Source organism: Phaenicophaeus curvirostris, chromosome 9 (assembly GCF_032191515.1).
Source record: "Phaenicophaeus curvirostris isolate KB17595 chromosome 9, BPBGC_Pcur_1.0, whole genome shotgun sequence".
In the NCBI taxonomy this organism is placed as follows: Eukaryota; Metazoa; Chordata; class Aves; order Cuculiformes; family Cuculidae; genus Phaenicophaeus; species Phaenicophaeus curvirostris.
This window is the reverse complement of record NC_091400.1, coordinates 28,768,884-28,790,743: the sequence shown is the minus strand read 5'-3', so window position 1 is coordinate 28,790,743 and position 21,860 is coordinate 28,768,884. Positions and strand designations below refer to the sequence as shown.

The window sequence follows — 21,860 nt, the reverse complement described above, 5'->3', positions numbered from 1 at the left end:
AAGAGGCTCAAAGTACTCCATCAGACAGCTGGCTGAAGATCAGGATAAAGCTTTTACACAGCCCATTTTAGCAAAAATAAATAACGTAAATAAGTTAACGACCTGTTCTGTTAAAACACCCATTGTCGCAAAAGGAATATTAGTTTCATGATACTTGTGTTCGGAATAGTAAACATTCTTCTCAATTTGGTAACTTATTTAAATTCGATTTCTTCTATTATAGGTATCAAAAATGAAAAACAAAGAAATTGCTGTGGTATGACCATTCAAATTTGTTCAAAGATCCAGAAAATATTCCTGCCCAGTGCTTATGTTTTGAAGAAAACAAGACTATACTGCAAATGAAGAAAGTAGAGAGCACATCTGGCTACTGCTACTGCTGCTAAGCACATGAAAAACAAGCTAAATGCAAGATACTAGCAACTCACCTGTTTGCATCATGTCATTTTAAGCTGAATTTTACAAAAGAAAAACATCTGTATGATTGCACTGACAGTCCTTTCATGACATTTATGCCTTATTAAGTGATTTCGGCCGCTTCTGAGCGAGGCTGAGATCTCAGTGGTAGCAAGCCTGCAACAATAAGTCAAAAGGATGCAACAGAAAATCAGACAAAACATTAAACATCAAGGGATCCCCTCAAGTCCTAGTATAAATGACTTCTAAGTTCAGCTGAACTTGACATAATTCAGTTTAATCTTCAGAGAAATCATGATATGCCATCCTGTCATCGTCAGATATCAGGTACACCCTCACTGATGGTTAATCTAAAGCATGTTTTGAGGTAAAGTAATGCCAGAGAGTAGACAGATAAATCATCAGGTCCTTTTGCCTTTCAGAGGTGCTGCTGCAGAGGAACATATTTGGTTTTGGCCCTGAAACTGGGCAGTTTGTCAGTCTATACTGCCAGCCACTCTAAGCACCAACAATCAGCCCATTATGTGAGCAGCATATAATTAGACTTATCTCATTTGGATTGAGATATTCAGACTGCTGGACAAAAGATTTTCTCCTACTTCTCTTTGTGGGTTTGCTATGCTGCTGTCATCAGAGAATGTATTGCAGTCGAAGCTGTGAAACAAGAAAAATTTGTAAGAAGAGACAATAACTTATAATATTAAAATAAAAATATTATTTCTTTACAGAAAAAGCTTCATATAGAAAAAGCTCAGAGCACTGTGCCTATAGTGTGTTCATCAAGATGTTATCAGTATCATTGTTCAATGGGACAATTGCCTCTGGAACTAAAATAAATAATGCTATTCAATGTTTGTGTTACAGTACAGATCAGTCAAGATTAGGAGACTCTATTTTGTTACTTTTGAGTCCTAAGAATTGGAGTTAGTTTATGTCAGCAATTTGTTCTTTTCCCATCTTTCAAGGCCACTTGTGGTGCCCTTGAAGGATTAGAATTGGCATCTTTCTGCTTTTTTTTAATGTATTAAGACTATTTTAGATTTTCAATTTCAGCAAAAGCTGTTAACGCCTCACAAGATTTCTGAGATAATACACAGAGTACATAAAAAGACTCTTTATTACTCCAACTTTCCAAAACTTTACAAATAGTGCAAAATAAAAACACTGGCTCTTCCTGATGAACGCTCTCACACAGCAGGTACCTCCTGTTAACTGGATGCTCGCAGCCCCTGCGATGATTTCAACCCCGTTGTGCTGGGATTAGCCACCCACATGACCACCTCTGCAATCACAATAATCACCCCATAGCCTCGTATTCAAAGCAGCCGGGAGCAATAAAGGTCAGGCTCAGCGTGTTCTTTCCCAATTATTCTCCAGCCTGGACGAGCAGTAGCAGAGGAGAACACGAGCAAACACACCGGCTGCCACTCATAATCTGGTTTTAACAGGCTACTAAAGCGTAAAACCTACTCAGCTTCTGCTTAACATCTTTTGGTTTGATCACCGCTGTTTTGAGGAGTTTGGGTGACTTTTAAAATATATTTTGTCAAAGGCTCATTCGGGTTGTTAAAGCACTTGAAGTGTGACAAACAGACCACAATGAAGGTAGCTGGACCCCAAGACTGAACTTTTGAACTGAGGAGCTGGGAAATACTAATCCTGAAGCAAGCAGAAATGGATTTCTTCAGGTTTAGGGGGCCTGAAAGATCAATCAATCCAAAGGTCTCCTTCCATTACTAATGTGTTTCTGCTGGGAATAATACATGTAAGAAAAATGGAGTTTTTAACCTTTTCTCCGGAGACTCACTGCTTTTCAGACTTACCTAACTACAGCGATGGTGATGAAGAGGAAATCATAGTGTGTGGTGAAGATTTAGAGCTTAATCCTTTTGATGGCTTGCCTTACTCTTCTCGTTATTATAAACTTATGAAAGAAAGAGAAGAACTTCCAGTATGGAAAGAGAAATATGCTTTTATGGAAAGTTTGCTTCATAATCAAATTGTGATTGTGTCAGGAGACGCTAAGACTGGCAAGAGCTCCCAGGTAAGTACAACAGTGGGTTGGGGTTTTTTAAATTGTTTTTAGAACATTAAATATTGTACATTTTTTAGAGTTACTATAACTATTTTCTTATATATGTATTTTTAAAACAGAAGAAACCTTTGGAAATCAATTGACTATTCACTGCTGCTGCCCTTTATTTATATTAGGCATGTGCATATCTGGATTTATATTATACTAGTATCTGGCTTTAGTTAGCAATGGGTTGTTTCTACGCCGAGAGCTGTATGGTATTGCAGTACAAAATCACCCTGTTCTGCAGAGATCAGAACTGCAGTTCAGAGCTGCAGTGTACACACATACAGCTGCCCTGAGTTTAGCAGTTCTCAGTTTAGAAACAGATGTGCAACCATCTATTGTAATCTGAGCTATTAAGGTAAGAGAGGGAAAGTCAAATACAAAATGTGACAAAAGATCAGTGCAGTCAAATAGAAATTTAATATACGTATGTATAAAAGCCATGTTTAAATTACTTTCTTCAAATATTCACAAACAATTGACACTTACTTTATTTTTGTCCAAGACATTTTTACTTAGTTAATGACATCTTGGGCCTTGGGGTAAACAGAGTATGGAAGAATAACACTTTTCAGACTGTGATTGTCCGACACAGCATCATAAACAACTAACAAAAATCCCAAAGTACAACTTCTTACATACTAAATATTAATTTTACAAATATCAAGCCCTTTCTGAACACTGAACAAAGAACATGTGCATTAACTTCTGTAGTTTTAAAATAAGAACCAAATGTACACATATGGTTAGAAAAACTCTGGATAAAATATTCTTGTGTCTATCAGCATGTGCTTTTTCTTTGTTTGTACACCAGAACACCACAGCACAATCTGGGAATCTATCAGCTATGTCCTTTAAAATCTACGGATCCGAATATTTCAGCTAAAAACCTCCCCTACCAAAATTACAGGTATATTTCCACTGTCTTCAGAGAGGCAAACCCAAAGTGTAATACACTTTAGGACTTATTTCAAGTTGCTTTAGTATTTTGTCAGAAAATAATTCCATCTACATTTGTCTGGCCACTATTTTATTTATTTGGAGAATTGGATTGCCTCTAATATTGATTGAGCTTGTTATTTTATCCTCTTTTTGTCTATTATTACATTGACTGTCCAGTGTAAATGGTACACTCTGCAATGGCTGTGTTGGATTTGATGCATATTCTTACTTGGTAGAGTGTTTTTTTGGTTCTGATTAGTGCTATATCAGGACAGAAGTACAGTGGATTTGCAGGCAGGTTGTAACAGAAGATGAAAAAAGTTCTCAGGGAATGAAGGATTGAAATCAGCAGGGCTGTTTCTCAGGGAGAAGTAATGGTCCTTCTCTCACTTCAGCCAAGAGCAAGTGCATTTTCCAAGAATAACCAATTACTTTACAGCACTCGTGTTAAAAGAGATCATTGAAGCCAAGGTCTCCGTTGACTCTAAGCACATAAATATCTACTAGGACTATCAAATTCTGTTGCAACCTAAGACTATTACTACAGGAAGCAGAGAAGAATTTTCAATCAAATGTTATAAGCCAAAATATGAGAGTTTATGACTGGAATTGGGAGAAAACTTTCCTGCTGTAGGATAATTACTGTTGCAGGGCATCTCATACCTGCCAGGGATGTGGATGCTGGACACTGCCAGAAACCATATATTGAACTAGACACATCATACTTCTAACTGAAAATTCTTATGTTCCTCTAAAAAGGATACACACTCATCTGCTGCCTGGAATATATTTTTGGCATGCAAAATCTTTACTCCTTGTTATTGACTGTAATTTATACAAAACAAACTTTGTATAATAATAAACTACTTGTTGAGAAATGTTACCTTTTTAAATTGTCCTTAAACAAGTTTAATAAGATGCAACACATTGCTAGCTGTTTTTTGAACATTTTTAGAAAGATAAATAACTATACAGAAATAAGTGATGTGTGGCTGATGCACCTAGTTTACATACATAGATTAAAGAAGAGTTTAAAACCTAATGCTTTCAGTAAAATAATTTTTATAATGCAATTTTACTTTCTTATTACAATAACATATTAATATTTTCTAGTGTTGATTTTCTACTGTAAATACATAAATTAGAGGCCTGATTCCTAGGTTTCTGGAGCAGTTCAGTTTCACTTAGCTTTGTTTACAGAGTAATTAATCTGAAATTACATATGTTTACTCTGGTACTTGTCAGTTTGAAATCCTCTTCTTCCTTGGGCGCATTTCCCATGTTAAGCACCTGAATATGACCTGGCACGGGCAGGTTTACCACTGAGCCAGCTGAGAACCCCTGACAACAGCTGCGCCAGCATTGTTGGATCAGTCAGCAGATGCTCAAGAATGATACTGCCAGTGTAACCTGGCTCCCGGAGGCCAATTCTGTCCTTTCTGCAATATAGAACCATAGAATCATAGAATAACCAGGTTGGAAAAGACCCACCAGATCATCGAGTCCAACCATTCCTATCAAACACTAAACCATGCCCCTTAGCACCTCGTCCATCTGTGCCTTAAACACCTCCAGGGAAGGGGACTCAACCACCTCCCTGGGCAGCCTCTGCCAGGGACCGATGACCCTTCCTGTGAAAAATTTTTTCCTAATGTCCAGCCTAAACCTCCCCTGGTGGAGCTTGAGGCCACTCCCTCTTGTCCTGTGCCCTGTCACTTGGGAGAAGAGCCCAGCTCCCTCCTCTCCACAAACTCCTTTCAGGTAGTTGTAGAGAGCAATGAGGTCTCCCCTCAGCCTCCTCTTCTCCAGGCTAAACACCCCCAGCTCTCTCAGCCGTTCCTCATAAGGCCTGTTCTCCAGCCCCTTCACCAGCTTTGTTGCTATATATTCAAACTAATCCAAGTCCAGCTGAGAAATTCCCAGGCAAACTTTCTAGCCCATGTCATTCCAACTCCTGACTATTTAAGAGCCTGAAGACAGGCTGAGAGAGTTGGGCTTGTTCAGCCTGGAGAAGAGAAGGCTCCAAGCAGACCTTTATAGCAACCTGCCAGTACCTGAAAGGGGCCTACAAGGAAGCTGGGGAGGGACTGTTCACAAAGGCTTGGAGCGATAGGACAAGGGACAAAGGGTATAAACTGGAGAGGGACAGATTTAGACTAGTCATAAGGAAGAATTTCTTCACTATGAGAGCCGTGAGGCCCTGGCACAGGTTGCCCAGGGAAGCTGTGGCTGCCTCATCCCTGGAGGTGCCCAAGGCCAGGTTAGATGGGGCCTTGGGCAACCTGATCTAGTAGGAGGTGTCCCTGCCCATGGAAGGGGCGTTGGAACTGAGTGATCTTTAATGTCCCTTCCAACCCAAACTATTCCATGATTCTATGATTCTTGACATTTATCAAGGCAGATAATTTCTGTCAGGCACAGCTCATCCATCAGCTGTCCAGCAGACAACAAGCAGCAGGTGCTCAAGTTGAATAAGCTCTTCTATACTGCCTGCTTCTTTTACACTACAGTCACTGCTAAATGTGCTAATGGCCAGATACATCTGTTTTCTTATTTACTTACAGATTCCTCAGTGGTGTGCTGAGTATTGCCTTTCTGTCCACTATCAACACGGCGTAGTCGTATGCACCCAGGTACACAAGCAGGCAGCTGTATGGCTGGCACTGCGTGTGGCTGATGAAATGGATGTCAATGTTGGCCATGAAGTGGGGTATTTTGTCCCCTTTGAAAGCTGCTGTACAACAGAAACCATTCTGAGGTTTGTGTGTTTGATTTCTAGTGCCTATAAACTAGTACGTAGCTTACAGTTCTTTGCAAGTGCAAAAGCTTGCAGCTGACAGCACTCCAGTCCTTAGGCTGTTCATTGCACTACTCTGCCTACCTGATCAGGACAGATAATCTAACAACTATGGGGGAACAGTACTATAGTTACAAAATACTTTTGCATACAGTCTAGAAACAAAAAAACCCATAACTTCTTCATCAAGTTGCATATATCATTTTAAAATGCAGATATTGGAGACTTTGTGATTAATCAATAAGTTGTAAAAGGCTTGAAGGAAGTATTCTGTTCTAAATTGTAGTAGAGATTTAAGTGGACAAGGTTACATCTGTGCGAAACTTGACTGAGAACCTCAGTAACCTCCATTCTACATTTTCTTTCTCAGTTTTCTAGTACAAGAGTGTTCATAATCATAAGAAAACATGGGTTAATCTATCACAAACTAAAGCTGGAATTTAAAAGTAATCAAAAATCATGGCTAGAAAAGGTTACATTCAGTAACAAAAGGAAGAGAGGAGGATTTTTAAGAGATAAGAAATGCACTTAATGTATTAAATATAGGCAGGAGATAGCAGCAACACAGGGATTCACATTTTGAGCCTCTCTGAAAGTTGTTTTCTCTGGTTCCTTAATATGGCAGGAATAAACAATAAATTCTATATCCTAAGCCTTTTTCCCAGCCATGGGAGCTCCAACCAAGAAGAATGTACTCACCGCTTCTGAACACGCTTCCTTCCGCGTGTCCTTTCTCTTTCACGGAGAACCACGTAACCCTCATCCTGCAGTGCATCTTCCTGCAGCTGCTCCTGATGTGAAAGGGAAATTAATCCTATCCTCTTACACATCAAAACCTGCTTAAGAAGATACAGAGTACTGCTGAGCAACACAGCAAAAATAATAACATTTAAAAAAAAACTTTCAGTTGAAGGAATAATCTGTATAAAAGCAAGGAGGGCACTACAATATAAATTATTCTCTCATCTTGGTTCTGGCGCTACCTCATGTGTGCCTGTACACCTTCTTTTCCTCATCTGAAAGTATTAATTCCTCAAGAATTGGTTATGGCATGCCATAAGTTCAGATAGCCTGGAAGATAAAAAGCAATGTAAGTCATTAATTTAGGGCAGAAGTATTTCTTCTGCCTAGAGCATCCATTCAACCACAGTGTTACTTAAGGTCACTGCATTGCGTAAGTTTCCAGCTACTTAAAGGAAAATTTAAACTTGTAGCGGATAGTGCGATACTGTCTGCAAAACAAGCTATCTGTTTCTATCAAATATTTCTTGTTAGAACAGAAAGAACCAAGCTGTCCTCAAGACCCCAAATTAATTTCTTACAATCTAATCTGAATATTCCAAGGAACTGTTTTCTGTTTGTATGTTGCAGATACTGTACAGATGATATGCTACAACGGGAAATGATGTCGACTCCTCTTCTGAACTATTACGGTGTGATCATCTTGGATGATGTCCATAAAAGAACCATTGCAACAGATGTGTTACTTGGCCTTCTTAAAGAGGTTTTGATGTCAAGACCAGAACTGAGGCTGGTAATACTCACGGCACCTCAGATGTCCAGCAAACTGCAGAATTACTACGGCAGTGTCCCCTTCATAAGGGTGGAAAACAAACACCACGCAGAGGTTGTATATTCATGCAGCATTCAGGAAGACCACTTTCTGTCTGCACTAAGACTGCTTTTTGAGATACACCATACAAAAGAGAAGGGTGACATTGTGATCTTCCTGGCATGTGAACAAGTAAGTTATTAAATGACACCATTATTTTGGATTTTAATCAAGAAACAACTTACACCTGTGTTTTTATATGACCTGTAAATATATCTTATTGCCAGTATCTAAGACACTAGATATTGCCAGCAATTTTTATCAATTCAGGTTTTGCCTACAAAGAAGTTATGGTATACATAATGCTGTATTACTTATATAGAGTAAACTAATACAAGGAACCACCAGATTTTATGTTGGCTTAAGGACAATCATCCTTCTGCGTGATGCAAACAGTATCAAAGGCAGGATCCAGAGACAAGGACCACAGATGCAGGGAGTTAATACATTGCAGTCTGTTCCAGCACACTTTGCAAATTTACGCATCAAGTTTGCATAAATGTCCTGCTTCACATTAATGTTTTTACCTTAAACCTGCCTACAAGTCTATTCCATTTGCTTTCTCCTTTATGGCTGCAAACTTTCCAACCATTTGCATACGCAACAGAGGCAAATCTCACTCCAGAGGTGCTGCAGATAATCCAGGAATCTGCATGGGCTCAGCTGTTCTAAATAGTGGCATCTCTGAAGTCCTGCAGACAGCAATGATGCCCTAAATTCACTGCTGCCTGGAATGCATGATCGGGTCCTTCTCAAAAAAAAAAGTTTACCGTACTTTATAGCTGTCACAGCCATCTGCCCACAAAATAAACATTTTAAGACTTGAAATTCTTATAAATTATTATTTCCTGATAGCGATCTTCAACCTCCCACCCTGAATCATAAAATCTGCTTTAGAACAACAAATTTGCCTTAGTAGCTCCAGGAAAGAATGGCTTTTCACAAGCAAATATGAATCATCATAAATTACCCAGACAGTATTTCTTTTCACTGTAAAAAGGGATGGAAATGTAACACTTCTAATAATGCTAAGAATCAGCTGCAAACTTTACAGACACAAGTTTTATAAATGATGAATTAATGAGTTCTCTGTATCGGTTCCCATATTTACAATAAGCAGTGCTAGAAAACACATAGGGTTTCCATTTCGAAGGAGTAGGAAGAAAGTTCTACTATTGATTAAAAATGTTTGATGGCAAGTCCCACATAATACTAAAACAGTAATTTATTTCTTGCTGAGATTGCTTAGTTCTCTCTCACACTGAACAAAATACTCGTTATGAACTGTTAATGGTTCACTGTTCCCTAGCAATCAACACTCTTTTAAACTGAATAAAAACATGCATAAACTAAGAACATCAAGATTTATGTGTTGTCTTGGTGCCAGTCTTGCTATTACATGCCACTGTCATATATTTGTAAGAATTGTTGTAGAATACTTTCAACCTCTAACTACTATGAATATGGTGGCATTCTCAAAACCCAATATGGGTTTTCAATTTTGAGAAATGTTTGCCAGTAAAAATGCTTTTAAAAAAAATCCATTTCCCACTGAACAAGTCTACAAGTGATTTTTGTATAACTAAAAACGATTGCTTACAACACAAATGATTTGATATTTTTCTAAAAAAAGACCAAAACAAAAAAAAAGCCACCATTTACAATTTATATTTGATCTCTGAATTTGTGGGTTGTTTAAAGGATGTTCCATTAACACAATGGAGGGACATTTTATTAACTTTATTAAGTCTTCATAGAGTTTATTAATCATCAGGGATAAAAACAAACAATAACAATCTTTTCAATACTTGCATCTTCTTAAATGTAATAATTAAGGTAAAGTAGTGAGCTTTCTGTATACTTTGATCTTTTTATGTATTTGGACTAAAAGCATAACAGCAGCTCCCAAAGTGACTCAGAGGCTCTGCTATTTCAGCCTTTCCAGTGATGGGGACGGTAGGGATTCGAAAGGTCTGGAGGAGTGATTTGCTGTGATCTGTTCTGACTCCAGGAGCACCCATACACATAGAATAATAGAATCACCAGGTTGGAAAAGACCCGCCGGATCATTGAGTCCAACCATTCCTATCAAACACTAAACCATGCCCCTCAGCACCTCATCCACTCATCCCTTAAACACCTCCAGGGATGGGGACTCAACCCTCTCCCTGGGCAGCCTCTGCCAGTGCCCAATGACCCTTTCTGTGAAAAATCTTTTCCTAATGTTCAGCCTAAACCTCCCCTGGTGGAGCTTGAGGCCATTCCCTCTTGTCCTGTCCCCTGTCACTTGGGAGAAGAGGCCAGCACCCTCCTCTCCACAACTTCCTTTAAGGTAGTGCAGCTCACCCTGTTGCCAGCCCTGAGGTTCACCGTGCACACTTAGAGCTGTCTCCCACATGACACCATCACTCAAGGCACCCACATGCATAACTTTGAATTCAGCAGAAGAGGAAACATTTAGGTCACACCAGCGGGGTACCTGAGTATCTGCTACGGCATTACCAGCCCTACACACAACAAATTGGCACCAGTCTCTTTGGCACTAAATCATTGATGTGGATGCACCCTACATGGGGCCAGCAGGAAAGCTGGGGAGGGGGGCTCTTTATCAAGGAGTGCAGGGATAGGATGAGGGGGGGACAGTTGGGCTGAAAGAGGGGAGATTTAAATTAGATATTACCAAGAAGTTTTTTACTGTGAGGCTGGGGATGCACTGGCACAGGTTGCTCAGAGAAGCCACGGATGCCTCATCCCTGCAGATGTTAAAGACCAGGTTGGATGAGGTTTAGAGCAACCTGATCCAGTGGGAGGTGTCCCTCCCCATGGCAAGGGGGTTGGAACTGGATGTTCTTTAAGGTCCCTTGCAACCCAAACCACTCTATGAATCTACACATCCTATGCACATGAAGTTTAGTGAACACTGCATGCTTTCTCAGCCTTGCTATTCCTCTACTATATTTTTGCACATCTATTTTCCCCTGCACATTAGTTTGAATATGATGAAAGCCAGAGAAGTTTATTTTGAAAACTGTAAAAGAGAAAGTCATTTCATAAAAACAGCCCAGCCTTTCACTGGTCTGAAGTTAGCAGATAAAATCAGTAAATTCTCATACATATTTCAGTCCCTTTTTCCCCATTCTTTAATTATTAATCATATAAGATTTAAATGTTGTTATAGTTTGATACATAGTTATAATTAATGTAGATAAAAGTTGCTTTAAAATTAAATATGGATATTTGTTTTTCATACTCACAAGGAAAAAAAATAAAAATCTTTCTCCTGATCACAGGAAATTGAAAAAGCCTATCAAATGATCAGACAGGAACAGTCTAATTTAAATCCTGACCTCGGAGAACTCATCCCAGTTCCTTTATGCCCAACAAAACAAGATCCAATTCCCAAACCAAATCAAGACAAACAGGAAAGCTGCAAAAAATACAGAAGAAAAGTGCTACTCACTACAAGCTTTGGAGAATCATTGATTTGGATTAAAAATGTAACCTTTGTCATTGATGTTGGCATTGAAAGAAGAAAGGTTAGTAAAGTTAACCAGAATCAGTGTGCCAAAAATGATCTGTGCTAAAGGTTTCCTTCTGGGTGGAGAAGAGGGAAATGTGCAGCTAATAAATTGATACAAATGGTTTCTAAAGGATAAAATATTTTCTGTTCTTTCATAAGTCAGATCCTACAATATGTTTAAATTTCAAATTATGCAATTAATTTTTATGGACATTGTATGTGAAAATCAAGCAAGAAAACAAAATTTTCAAGTTTCTAAATCCAGATAAACCCTCCCAGCTGAATCTGCCACTCATCTGAGCAACCAGCCTATCACTGAGCATTTGCAAACTACATCTCACCTTAATGTTGACCTACCATTCCTAATTATGTCTTCAATATCTTATAGATAGTGTGAAATACAATCAGTTTTTGGCTATTTATTGGCAGACTACCTGGTTTAGTAGATTAACCTCATCCCTTGCTTAACGCCTTTGTAGTCAGTGTAGTGCCACAGGGTGCTCATACAGGGAATCAACTTCTTGTTAAAGCTACTTATGCTTATGCTCCTTCTGGACACAGGCTTCCATCCAAGTAACCCAAAATCTTCGTCCTCTTACAGTTCATTCTGAGCATGTCCTCAGTTCTACTGATCCTGGAAAGGACTAGTGCAGCTGCAAATGCATGTCTCTTTCTTACATTTATACAAAACTGATGGCCTAAAGAATGAGTGACTATGGAGGAACAAGTCATTATATGAATTTGAAAGCTGTACTACTCTACAGGCTTTGAACTGTTCGATGTATTCTGTGAGTCAAAATAAATATTCCAGTAATCTGCAATGAAAAAAATATAATACAGTTTCTTTATATAACCCAGAACTGAATCACCACCATGGAAGTTAAGCGTTCCTAAAATTTGATCGATAATCATTAATCCTGATCAGCCTTGAGTGTAGTTCAGGCAAGAGCTTGGGAACTACCAGTACCTCTAATTTTCATTGGAAGAAAACTGTTCACTTTTAAGGGTTCTTATTTGGAGGTTATAACTTTATAACGCAGCCTCCAGCCAAGGGTAAAAAAAAAATTGTCATATTTTTGTGTGAAATGAATAAAAGCCTAAAAGCAGTTTTCAATTAGACCCCACAACCAACTTTATTTGTGAAACTGCAGGTGTCCTGTGTGACAGAAATCAGCCCCACTTCCATGGTAATTTGAAGTCTAAAGTAAAATTCAGTGCTTCCAAACTTCTGTGAATCAGATATACAGAGTGATGAGAATAAATGTACTTAAACACAGCCCTGATCACCATCAAATCACCTCTCTTAGTGACATTTTTTTTTTACCCTTTAATTCAAGTATTAGTCGTCCTAACAGCTGGAGTTTAGTCCTGTCATAGTCATTCCTCAGCACCTCAAATTCACATTCAATCCATATGGCTGAAAATCAGTTAAGCATAGAGCAAAAACAGGCAGTTTTGAGTGGAACAAAATCCCACATCAGTTTTGCAGTTGGGTTATATAATAAATTCACCTAAAGGAAATAAATTTGTACCCTGCACTGAGGCATATGCTATCCTTTTTTAAAAAATATCTTGCTTGAACTAGACAAGGTCAGTTCAGATTATATGACTAGAAAGTTGCCCTATCCAGATGTTGCATGTCTTTCCATATACTAAAGAAGCTTTTGGACATCATCTGGTGGTCCGAACAGTGAGTAAGCTACTCAGTTTAATCAAAATTAAGAACAATTAAGAAAAAAAATAAAATGAGGTGTAGTACATCATTGTTACAGTCCTTTTCTCCTGTACAGAATTGACAGATTTCAATATTAAGACAAAAATCTGGAGTTATGGAACAAAATGTTATCAGACAATGTTTGGATTCTGTCACTGGAAGAAAAATATCTCTTTCAATGCTTTTCTTGATGATACCATAGATATACAAATTGGGCTTTAGTAAGGTATGTTTCTTCAGAAAAAGACATTTATCTTAGAGTATACTTACAGAGTTACTGCAAAACGTGTCTGTCAATTTATCAGTGCTGACTGCTTTCCTTTCCAAGCTGGTGGAACACAGAGTATAGGAAGAAATGAAACTGTTACACTTTCTGTAAAATTACCTAGACAAAAATTGAATATAGACCATTAATATTTTTGTAGTCTTCACTTACTTATCTGACACATAATATCTCTTTCATTTAAAGGTGTACAATCCTAGAATCAGAGCAGACTCTGTTATAATGCAACCTATCAGCAAAAGTCAAGCAGAGATGCATAAACAAATTCTGGGCATGTCTTCATCAGGTAGAATTATTAGCTCAAAATTTAAATCCCTTAGCTCAAATTATTAATAGAATCAATGGGGCAATGCAAAAAAAAAAAAAAAGGTAATCTCCCTGAAATCTTTTCTAGGAAAACTCTTCTGCTTGTATCCTGAAGAATTTACATATAAAGAAATGAAACCGCATCTACCAGCCAAAATAGAGGAATCAAACCTAACTAGCATGGTTCTTTTCTTGAAGAGGATGGATATAGCTGGCTTAGGACACTGTGACTTCATAAGCAGGCCAGGTAAAGATGATGCACTAATTTTCCACACTTTTATTATTATTATTGTAGATATTTAAAGATTATTTGTCCTGTTATACACAGTATTGTTTTTTCATTGAAGTACTTGTAAAAATATTGCTACTGTTTTTACCACTTACCTGCTAGAATAGTTCACAATGAAATAGTTGCACTTAGAAAAACGGTACCATCTATGAACTCTTTGCTCTGAAAAAAGACCATAAAGTATTTGAAAGGAATTAGAATGAAAAAAAAATGAATATTCCAAATATCTTCTCATCTAGGTTTCATATTATTTTCTTGGAACCCACAAAGGAAACTTGTGTCCAATTGTATAAAGCATTGTACAGATATCTAACAAAATGTATTCCTTGCATCAAAAGTTTACAACCCAAACAAACTGTTGTTGTTACCTAGGAGACATATTTGGAGGAAATCAGCTTTCTTCTTCTTATCATCCAGCATCTCCCACCTCAAAATTACAATAAACTGTTACTTAAGGGAAATATTTGTAAAATAAACCTGAATAAACTCCCAATACTAGACAGGGAATACTCTGAATCTTGAGGTAAGAGTGTGAAGAAAGTGGTTTCTTTTTTATTACTATTTTTCTGACTCTGTATTTTAGGGATTTTTCTATAGAAGGATATTCTCTTCTGTTCTGACCTACCGCAAGCTTCAAGGACCATTGCAAATTCTGCTGTTGATTTGAAATCCGTTAAAGTGAGGAAAATACCACTGATTTCACTTGTTTGGGGATCACGTGACCTATTAGTAGCCTCACTTATGATAATAATCCAGTGCAAATAGGAAGAATTCTTATATTATCCTCCTTTTCTTCATGAAGATACACAAAATTAGAAGCATCACTTGTCTTCTCTTTGTTGTGCACCATAATTAAGTAGTAATAATGAGTTTCATTCCCACTGTTGGATGTTGTGATAGATTATAAGTGGAATTTTTAAGCAGAATTTATTCTACTTTTCCCTTGTCTGCCTGTTTAGCAGAAACATGCCTAAAAGAAACATGCAAAAACTTTGCCAGTATGAGTGGTAACTAATTCATGACCGATGAGAATTGAAGTATTTTGGCTTCGCGAGCATCGCTTCCTGTGTGGAATCTAGGAAACTTTCATGGAAAATGGTTATGGAACACAGTCGGCTTCCACTCAAATTTAGAAAGTATTTTACTAAAAAAAATAATAATTCTAAAATACATCAGTGCCTTTACTAGATATGAAGAAGGTTATTCTTGAACTGTAGAATGAAGTAGTAAAGTCACATTAGGAGAAGTATTCAGTATTTTGGGATTTGAAGGCACAATGGAGGTAGTTAGTATTCATAGAAAATGAAATGCTAGAGGCGTTTAAGGATTTCACAGATGTAGGCATTCTATGTTTTGTCTGGATTTTTGAGATGAAGATGAAGAAAGCATCTTGCTCATGTACAAAATTGTAAAGGCATTAGATGAATGCATCAGCTTCACCTGGGCAGGCATCGAATATGAAAAAGTTTCTGCTAAGTAAATCACAAGTGCAAGGTCAAAGTTTGAGGAATTACTGGAACAGTGTGAGGAATGTTAAACCAATTGTTTGAACAAATTAAAAAATTCCACAAATACTGTAAGGGTTCTGCAGAAGGGAGACGAGAAAGTGTGCAATTTCCTGGTCTCCTTCCCATCTTGAGGCCAAACATAATTAAACACTTGAAGCATTGCTTTAATCATCTAGTACAACTCTTCCTTTATCCTAGGATAGATCACACATTGGCTTTCTTTGCCTTGGGGCTTTCTTTTTCCCATTCTGAGCGGGCAATGAACCTCTTTCCTACTAACAATTTATATCCCTACCACCATTCTCCAGATATGACTTTAAATCTCAGATGATCATAATACAGACAGTTTAAAACACCTGGTGTGAAACACATTTGTCTGCATTAAACAGCAGTACTGAAGTAAACAAATTTCGGCTGGGAGTTAGTTATTTTCTTAGACCGAACGACAGAACTCAAAACAGATGTCAAGCTTTGAAGCACATAAACCCTTCCTTTTGGGCCTTTCATCCAGCCGAGAGCTTTGGGTCAATGATCTCACCCTGTGAAAACCCAAGTTTTCTCACTCTTTGCTGAGACAGCCCAACCAGCTGCACACACTCGATGCTGCACAGCCCTCCAGAGGCTAAAGAAGCACGTCATCTTCCAGCAGAAACAGGGACTGACTTTAAAGTCACACCATGGAGTCCTTGACGCTCAACTCCAAATACTTCTGGTACCCAGTTAAAGACTAGCCCCGAACTTTTTGACTAGTGTGGCTTTTCCAACCCTAAGGAAACTCCTAGGCATAATGGTTCTTATTCTCATCTTCTAACAATGTACACAAAGCAAATCTTCCCACCCTTAATGAAACATGACACAAGACCAACAAGATCCCAAAAAAATCTTGCAAACAAGACATAGCAGTAGTTCCATATGCTCTTATTTGACGTGGCCAAATCAAGTGCCATTCAGAGCATACAAATACTAAAATCACAAATAGCCTTTCTTATTTCTTCCTAGAACAGTTTGTCCTGGGCTTGACTATTGAATGGCTCTCCATCTCCTTGATTTCCCTTTGATTAAAGGGAGTAAACCCGCTGCAGCATCTCCCACGTGCCACACGTGCCACAGGCTTTCCTACACATTAGTTCTGTTCAGCTAACGTTCTCAACTTTCCTTTGCAATTGAAACAGATAGAGGCTTTGGGTTTTTAACCCAAGGTGAATTTCTCCTAAACAAAATAATGTTTGCAGTGAGATGACAGAGGATGAACCGGTGAACAAACAAATCAAAAGCACACTGGAATTCATAGCAAGAATTCAAAGCATACAAACACTTCATAGTCCGTTCCCTGTACACGAAGTAGAGAACACATAGCAGATAAGTAAAGAAACAAAAATCACATCAGTAAAACATTTTATTTCTGCTCAACACTGATGTTGCACAAGGTTATTTTTCCCTGCTGCTCTTCGAGGAAAAATAAAAGCCTGGATTTACTCTGACTCGTTCCTGCATTATGAAAGCAACAAACATGTCAGGCTTATAGCTGCTGCATTTAATTCAAGCTGTAATTGAGATGAGCGAATGCAGCAGACTTTTTAGAATTCATGAGCCATATGAAAATGTATTTGGCACTGCAGTTCTGAAGAGCGCTATTTGAGTTCTGGTGATACTATTATAGGGATGTCTTTACAGATCTTTCCCATAGATTGCAGAAACATCATGTATTTTTGTAAGGCACTGGAAAATCCTTATTTAAACTATGCAAATTGCTATAAAGATGAAGCCATGTAAAATTTCCGTAAGAAATCAAGGTGAAAGCAGCTTGCAGGTTTTATATTCATGCAGAATAACCATAAACAATTTTCAGACCAAAATATTTGTTGATGGTCATGGGCACCATGACATCTGAGAGCTATGCTATTATAACCCCAATGAGAATATATTTCCATAATACCCATAATAAAAAGAGTTGTATAAAAGTATATAATTTCAAATTGTTTCAGACACAGAAGTTGTTTGCATGTTTTAGAAATAGACTATCAAAGGCAGAAACTCAAACCATCGTGTAAGGTCTGCTCAAAACAAGTCACTTCATGGCAGATTTATCATCTTAAGATCACTTGTTGAGGTTTTAATTTCTGAATTTCATTGATAAAATAGTATCTCCTAATGGAAAGCATCCTGATAGTACATACTACATATTCTGCACTGCACAAATCAGTGGAAAAGCATGATAGGAATAGGAGGATGTAAGGGCCAGAGAATAAACAAATACAGGAAGCAAAGCATGGACTGGACAAGCTGTCCCTTAGCAGCAGTCTCATATCCATGGGACAAAAAGGGTCATTGGGCACTGGAACAAGCTGCCCAGGGAGGTGGTTGATTCACCTTCCCTGGAGGTGTTTAAGGACAAGGTGCAGAGGGACATGATTTAGTGTTTGATAGGAATGGTTGGACTCGATGATCCAGTGGGTCTTTTCCAACCTGGTTATTCTATGATTCTATAATGGGAGTCAGGGCAGTACATAAAACCCAACAACCGAGCACATGCTACATGTAGCCAGTTGCTTGGGATGGGGAGCTGGTACCACAAGAGGCATCCCAGAAATGGGAAGGAGTAGTCCAGTACTGTTAAATCTGGATTACTCTCATGTCCATTAACTCGAGAGCCACAAAAGAACCAAAAATTATTGAAGATATTTTTATGCTATTATAAATATTTTACATATTTTATGCTACTATATAATGTTCTTTAAATTATGCTCTCTGTCGATATATTACATGTGGCAGTCGTGTGTGCTCTGAGGACACAAACCAGATGCAAAACAAACTTCACTGAACTGTCAGTGCTACCATGCGGCTACAACCCTGTCTATTTATGTTAGGAAAATGCAGGTCAGCCTCTGTCTTTCTTGTCCCTGCTGGCAGAAAAATACAGGGACCATTACCAGCCACCTTGGAGGGATGAAGAAATAGTATAAGGGGGAATTGAGAGACTGCAAAACATGAGCACGGAAAAGTATTTTTTTAATGATCAATTACAATTATTATTTCAAAATAATAGTTACAGAATTGGTGGCATCAGAGTATGACAGACTAAAAAAAATCATATGTCAGAAGTCATAGGGGAAAAAAGAAAATAGAAATAAAACCTTTGCACAATTTGAAGGAAATTTGGCACTAGATTTCTCCCTATCCTCATTTTGCTATCCAAGGAGCAATAGTACAAAATAAAATAAGAGAAAACACCATTCCCCAGAACTACACTCCCTGCAGTAATTACTTTGGCAGTTCTTCATGCCCTTAAGCCTAAGAGAAGATGGGAAAACTTGTGGTTTGTCAGGCAGTAAATCAGCTCATTAAGGACAATGTCCCTTCACCTGACATCCATGTCAGCTCTAACTTTGTAACAGCTATTCCCAAGGAAAGAAAAGATCTATTGAAAAATGGCTGTTTACATAATGTTTTCAGAGCAGGAGAGCAGAACACAGGACCTATAGATACTGCAGATAAGCACAATATGGCAGTTAAAGGGACTATCAATAATAATAATAATAATAATAATAATAATAATAATAATGGAATTTATGTTTCATTCTTATCTCTAACATTCACTTACTATAGAACTTGGGGCAAATCACAATATTGCTTGCTTTCTTATGCAATAATATTTTGTATTTATTTTATCACACAGCAAGTGTTTCATTTTTGGCCATGTAGGATGTGATGGAGCAGCTACCGTTAGAAACCAACCCTACTCTTTTTATGCCAAAGTCACAAAAAACCGAAATTAAGAATATCACATTAAGTCAGCTTGAAACCCTCAGACAAATGCTTTCAGTTCTAACTATAACATTTAGTTACATATTCGCTTTACTAGGCTTAGGCATGACCAAGAGTAGGATTTGTATTTATATTGAACTGGTCAGATTTCCTGAGATAAGGCCAGAACATCCCAGTCTTAAGTAGCCAAAGAACACAGGCAAGAGAAAGAAAATACCAGATAAGGAGATACCTTTTAAACTCCTAGGAATGTGATAGTTTCTTGCTGACAGCATAGGACACATTTTGAAGGCTTCTTTTTAACTTCGCTTTCCTGAAAGCTGCGGTCGAGTCACAAAGACTTGCAGTGCCTTGATGGCGCCAGCAGTTGCGTTCACAAGCAGACAAAATAATAATATAATTAAATAAAAAATAATGACATTTGCTAGAAATCATTATAAGACATCACAGGCTTCTGCTTTCTAAAGAAGAGCTTTCCATAGCTTAGTTCACACTACTTTTGTTTTAAATATGAACCATACCATAAAGAACTTTCAAATGACCATTCACAGTCCTTCCAATGGCTTTTTATTGACTTTCTCCCTCAACATGCAGACCTATGTCTGAAAGCCCTATTCTATTTATCTTTTTTCTTTTCTCTTCCTTCACCTGCTTAAACTACCTGTACTATCTTGCCCTCTATAACACAACAAAACTCTAAGAATCTTTTGCTTTTTTTTTTTTTGTTAACACTCTCAGAAAAACAGAGAAGCAATTTGTGCTTATAAATCTCAAGACAACTAACTTTAGGGCATAAAAATGCAAATTACTGATACTATCAGGGGATTGAAACTGGCTGCCATATAACCATATATTTTGTAGCACAAACTACTTTGTTGATTTCTGGAAATTAGCTTTCCATGATTTCCTAGTAATTACTCTACATCTGAATGACCATTTTACTCTCCTTGTATTTTCAGTCACTGATATCTGTTTCCTGTCACTGACTCTCATGCTTCATCAGCCGTTACTTCTCATTTCTTTAAAATTCCTAAGTATTTTCTTCTCAGATGCTTTAGCTTTTGCAAGAGAGCATCTTTTATCCCATTAAACCACATATGCCTGATAGCAAATGTTCTCTCTAGGCAGAAACACCTCATGTTGTACAGAGATATGAACTCTTACATTGAAAAAGAAAAATAGGTCCAGAGTTCTAACACAAATTTACAGATTCCTGAGAGAATTTATCCAAGAACTAATAGTAAGTCTTTTCAAATTAAGCAAAGTCACAACACTAACAGATTTACATGCTGGAGAAGTTCTTTAAAAGCTCACGTAGCAGGAATTAATAAACTATTTTTTTCCCTTCACATGTTAGTAACAAAAGAGGCTTAAAACCAACAGATGCTTGCTTGCTTGCTTCCCATTTTACTTTTTTCTTTCCTATATTATCACTAGTTATTATAGAGTGAGGGCAACAAACCAGTAGTTCACTGCCAACAAAGCTGAAATCCAAACTCAAGAGTTTCTTGCTGGAAGGCAGAGAGCCTGAAGTGCAGTGTTAGGGCTAGGTGTGACCTACCAGCTCCTTACAGGCTTGCCTTGCCTTTAATCTTCATCGTGCAGAAGTGGCCTGCCAAAACCAGGTTCCCATTCATTATGGATAGGAGCAAGAAATTATTTCTAGTCATCTACTAACGAAGATGCAAGAACAAATACACACCCTGCCTGCATGGGTAGCTGTGGTTATGGTTGGGGGTTTTTATATTTTGAGATTTTTTTCAACTTCAGTGTGCAAACTGAGAGCAGCCCACAGAAGCCTGAAAAACTGCCAGTGCAGTCATTAGTTTCCCAGGGCTGGGTATGCTTGGCTGGGGAGGAGGCCAACTCCTGCTCTAGTGGAATTTTTGCCACTAACTTCAATGGGACTAGAATTTAACTTGTTATCCATAAAAAAAGAAAAAAACATCAAACAGTTTCTTAAACTGGAATAAGGACCAAGTTGCTGCAGTGATAGGAGAGCAGTTATGAATTTAAATGAATTGGCACTCATAAAAGATATTGACCATTACAACAAGACCTGGAATAGAAATCTGCCTTTACAGAGAGCTGAGAGAAAAAAATATTCACATTTCAAGAGTTTCCAGATTTCCACCTACATCTTTCATGCTCTAACAGCTACTTTTTGGAAAGTGTAGGTTTGACAACTTCACTCAGCTTTCAGGTTCACCCTCTCTAGCTCCAGAACTGTAGCCTCTGTGGTTGTGCATAAAGCTCTTCTGTGCTTGTTTTGCCAAAGGGACTTAGTTTCATCAACAGCAGATTTCCTACAGATCAGCTCAAGTTCTCATTTTAAGTACCGATTTGCTTAATCCTGTCCTTTCAGATATCATTTTTATCACTGCAACTGTGAAGGTCTGAATTCATTACACCATTCTTTCAGCAGAACAAATTGTTGCTGAGAAAACACTAATTTTTTTCAAAATCTGAAAAAAAGGTCAGAATAACGCTTCATATTCTTCTAGCATCATCAATGAAAAGAAAAAGCAGTCAATAATAGTAAAAGAGTGAGGATAACATAAGCTGATTCTATTTTCCACTGCCTTAGGTGCAGAAAAGCAAGAGAAAAATAGTGGAAAAAAATGGTG

General features: G+C 37.9%; 1 protein-coding gene across 1 annotated transcript in view; it reads left to right on the top strand.

Annotated features, from left to right (window-relative positions):
- Nucleotides 1-1,680: 1,680 nt before the first annotated feature.
- DHX32 (DEAH-box helicase 32 (putative)) overlaps nt 1,681-21,860 on the top strand; it is a 27,203-nt gene continuing 7,023 nt past the window's right edge. Inside the window, exons 1-6 of the mRNA XM_069864170.1 lie at nt 1,681-2,461; nt 6,004-6,197; nt 7,608-7,980; nt 11,139-11,384; nt 13,552-13,651; nt 13,760-13,918. Coding sequence (XP_069720271.1) covers nt 2,192-2,461; nt 6,004-6,197; nt 7,608-7,980; nt 11,139-11,384; nt 13,552-13,651; nt 13,760-13,918 — 1,342 coding nt within the window. The 5' untranslated portion in view covers nt 1,681-2,191. The remainder of the gene's footprint in view (nt 2,462-6,003; nt 6,198-7,607; nt 7,981-11,138; nt 11,385-13,551; nt 13,652-13,759; nt 13,919-21,860) is intronic.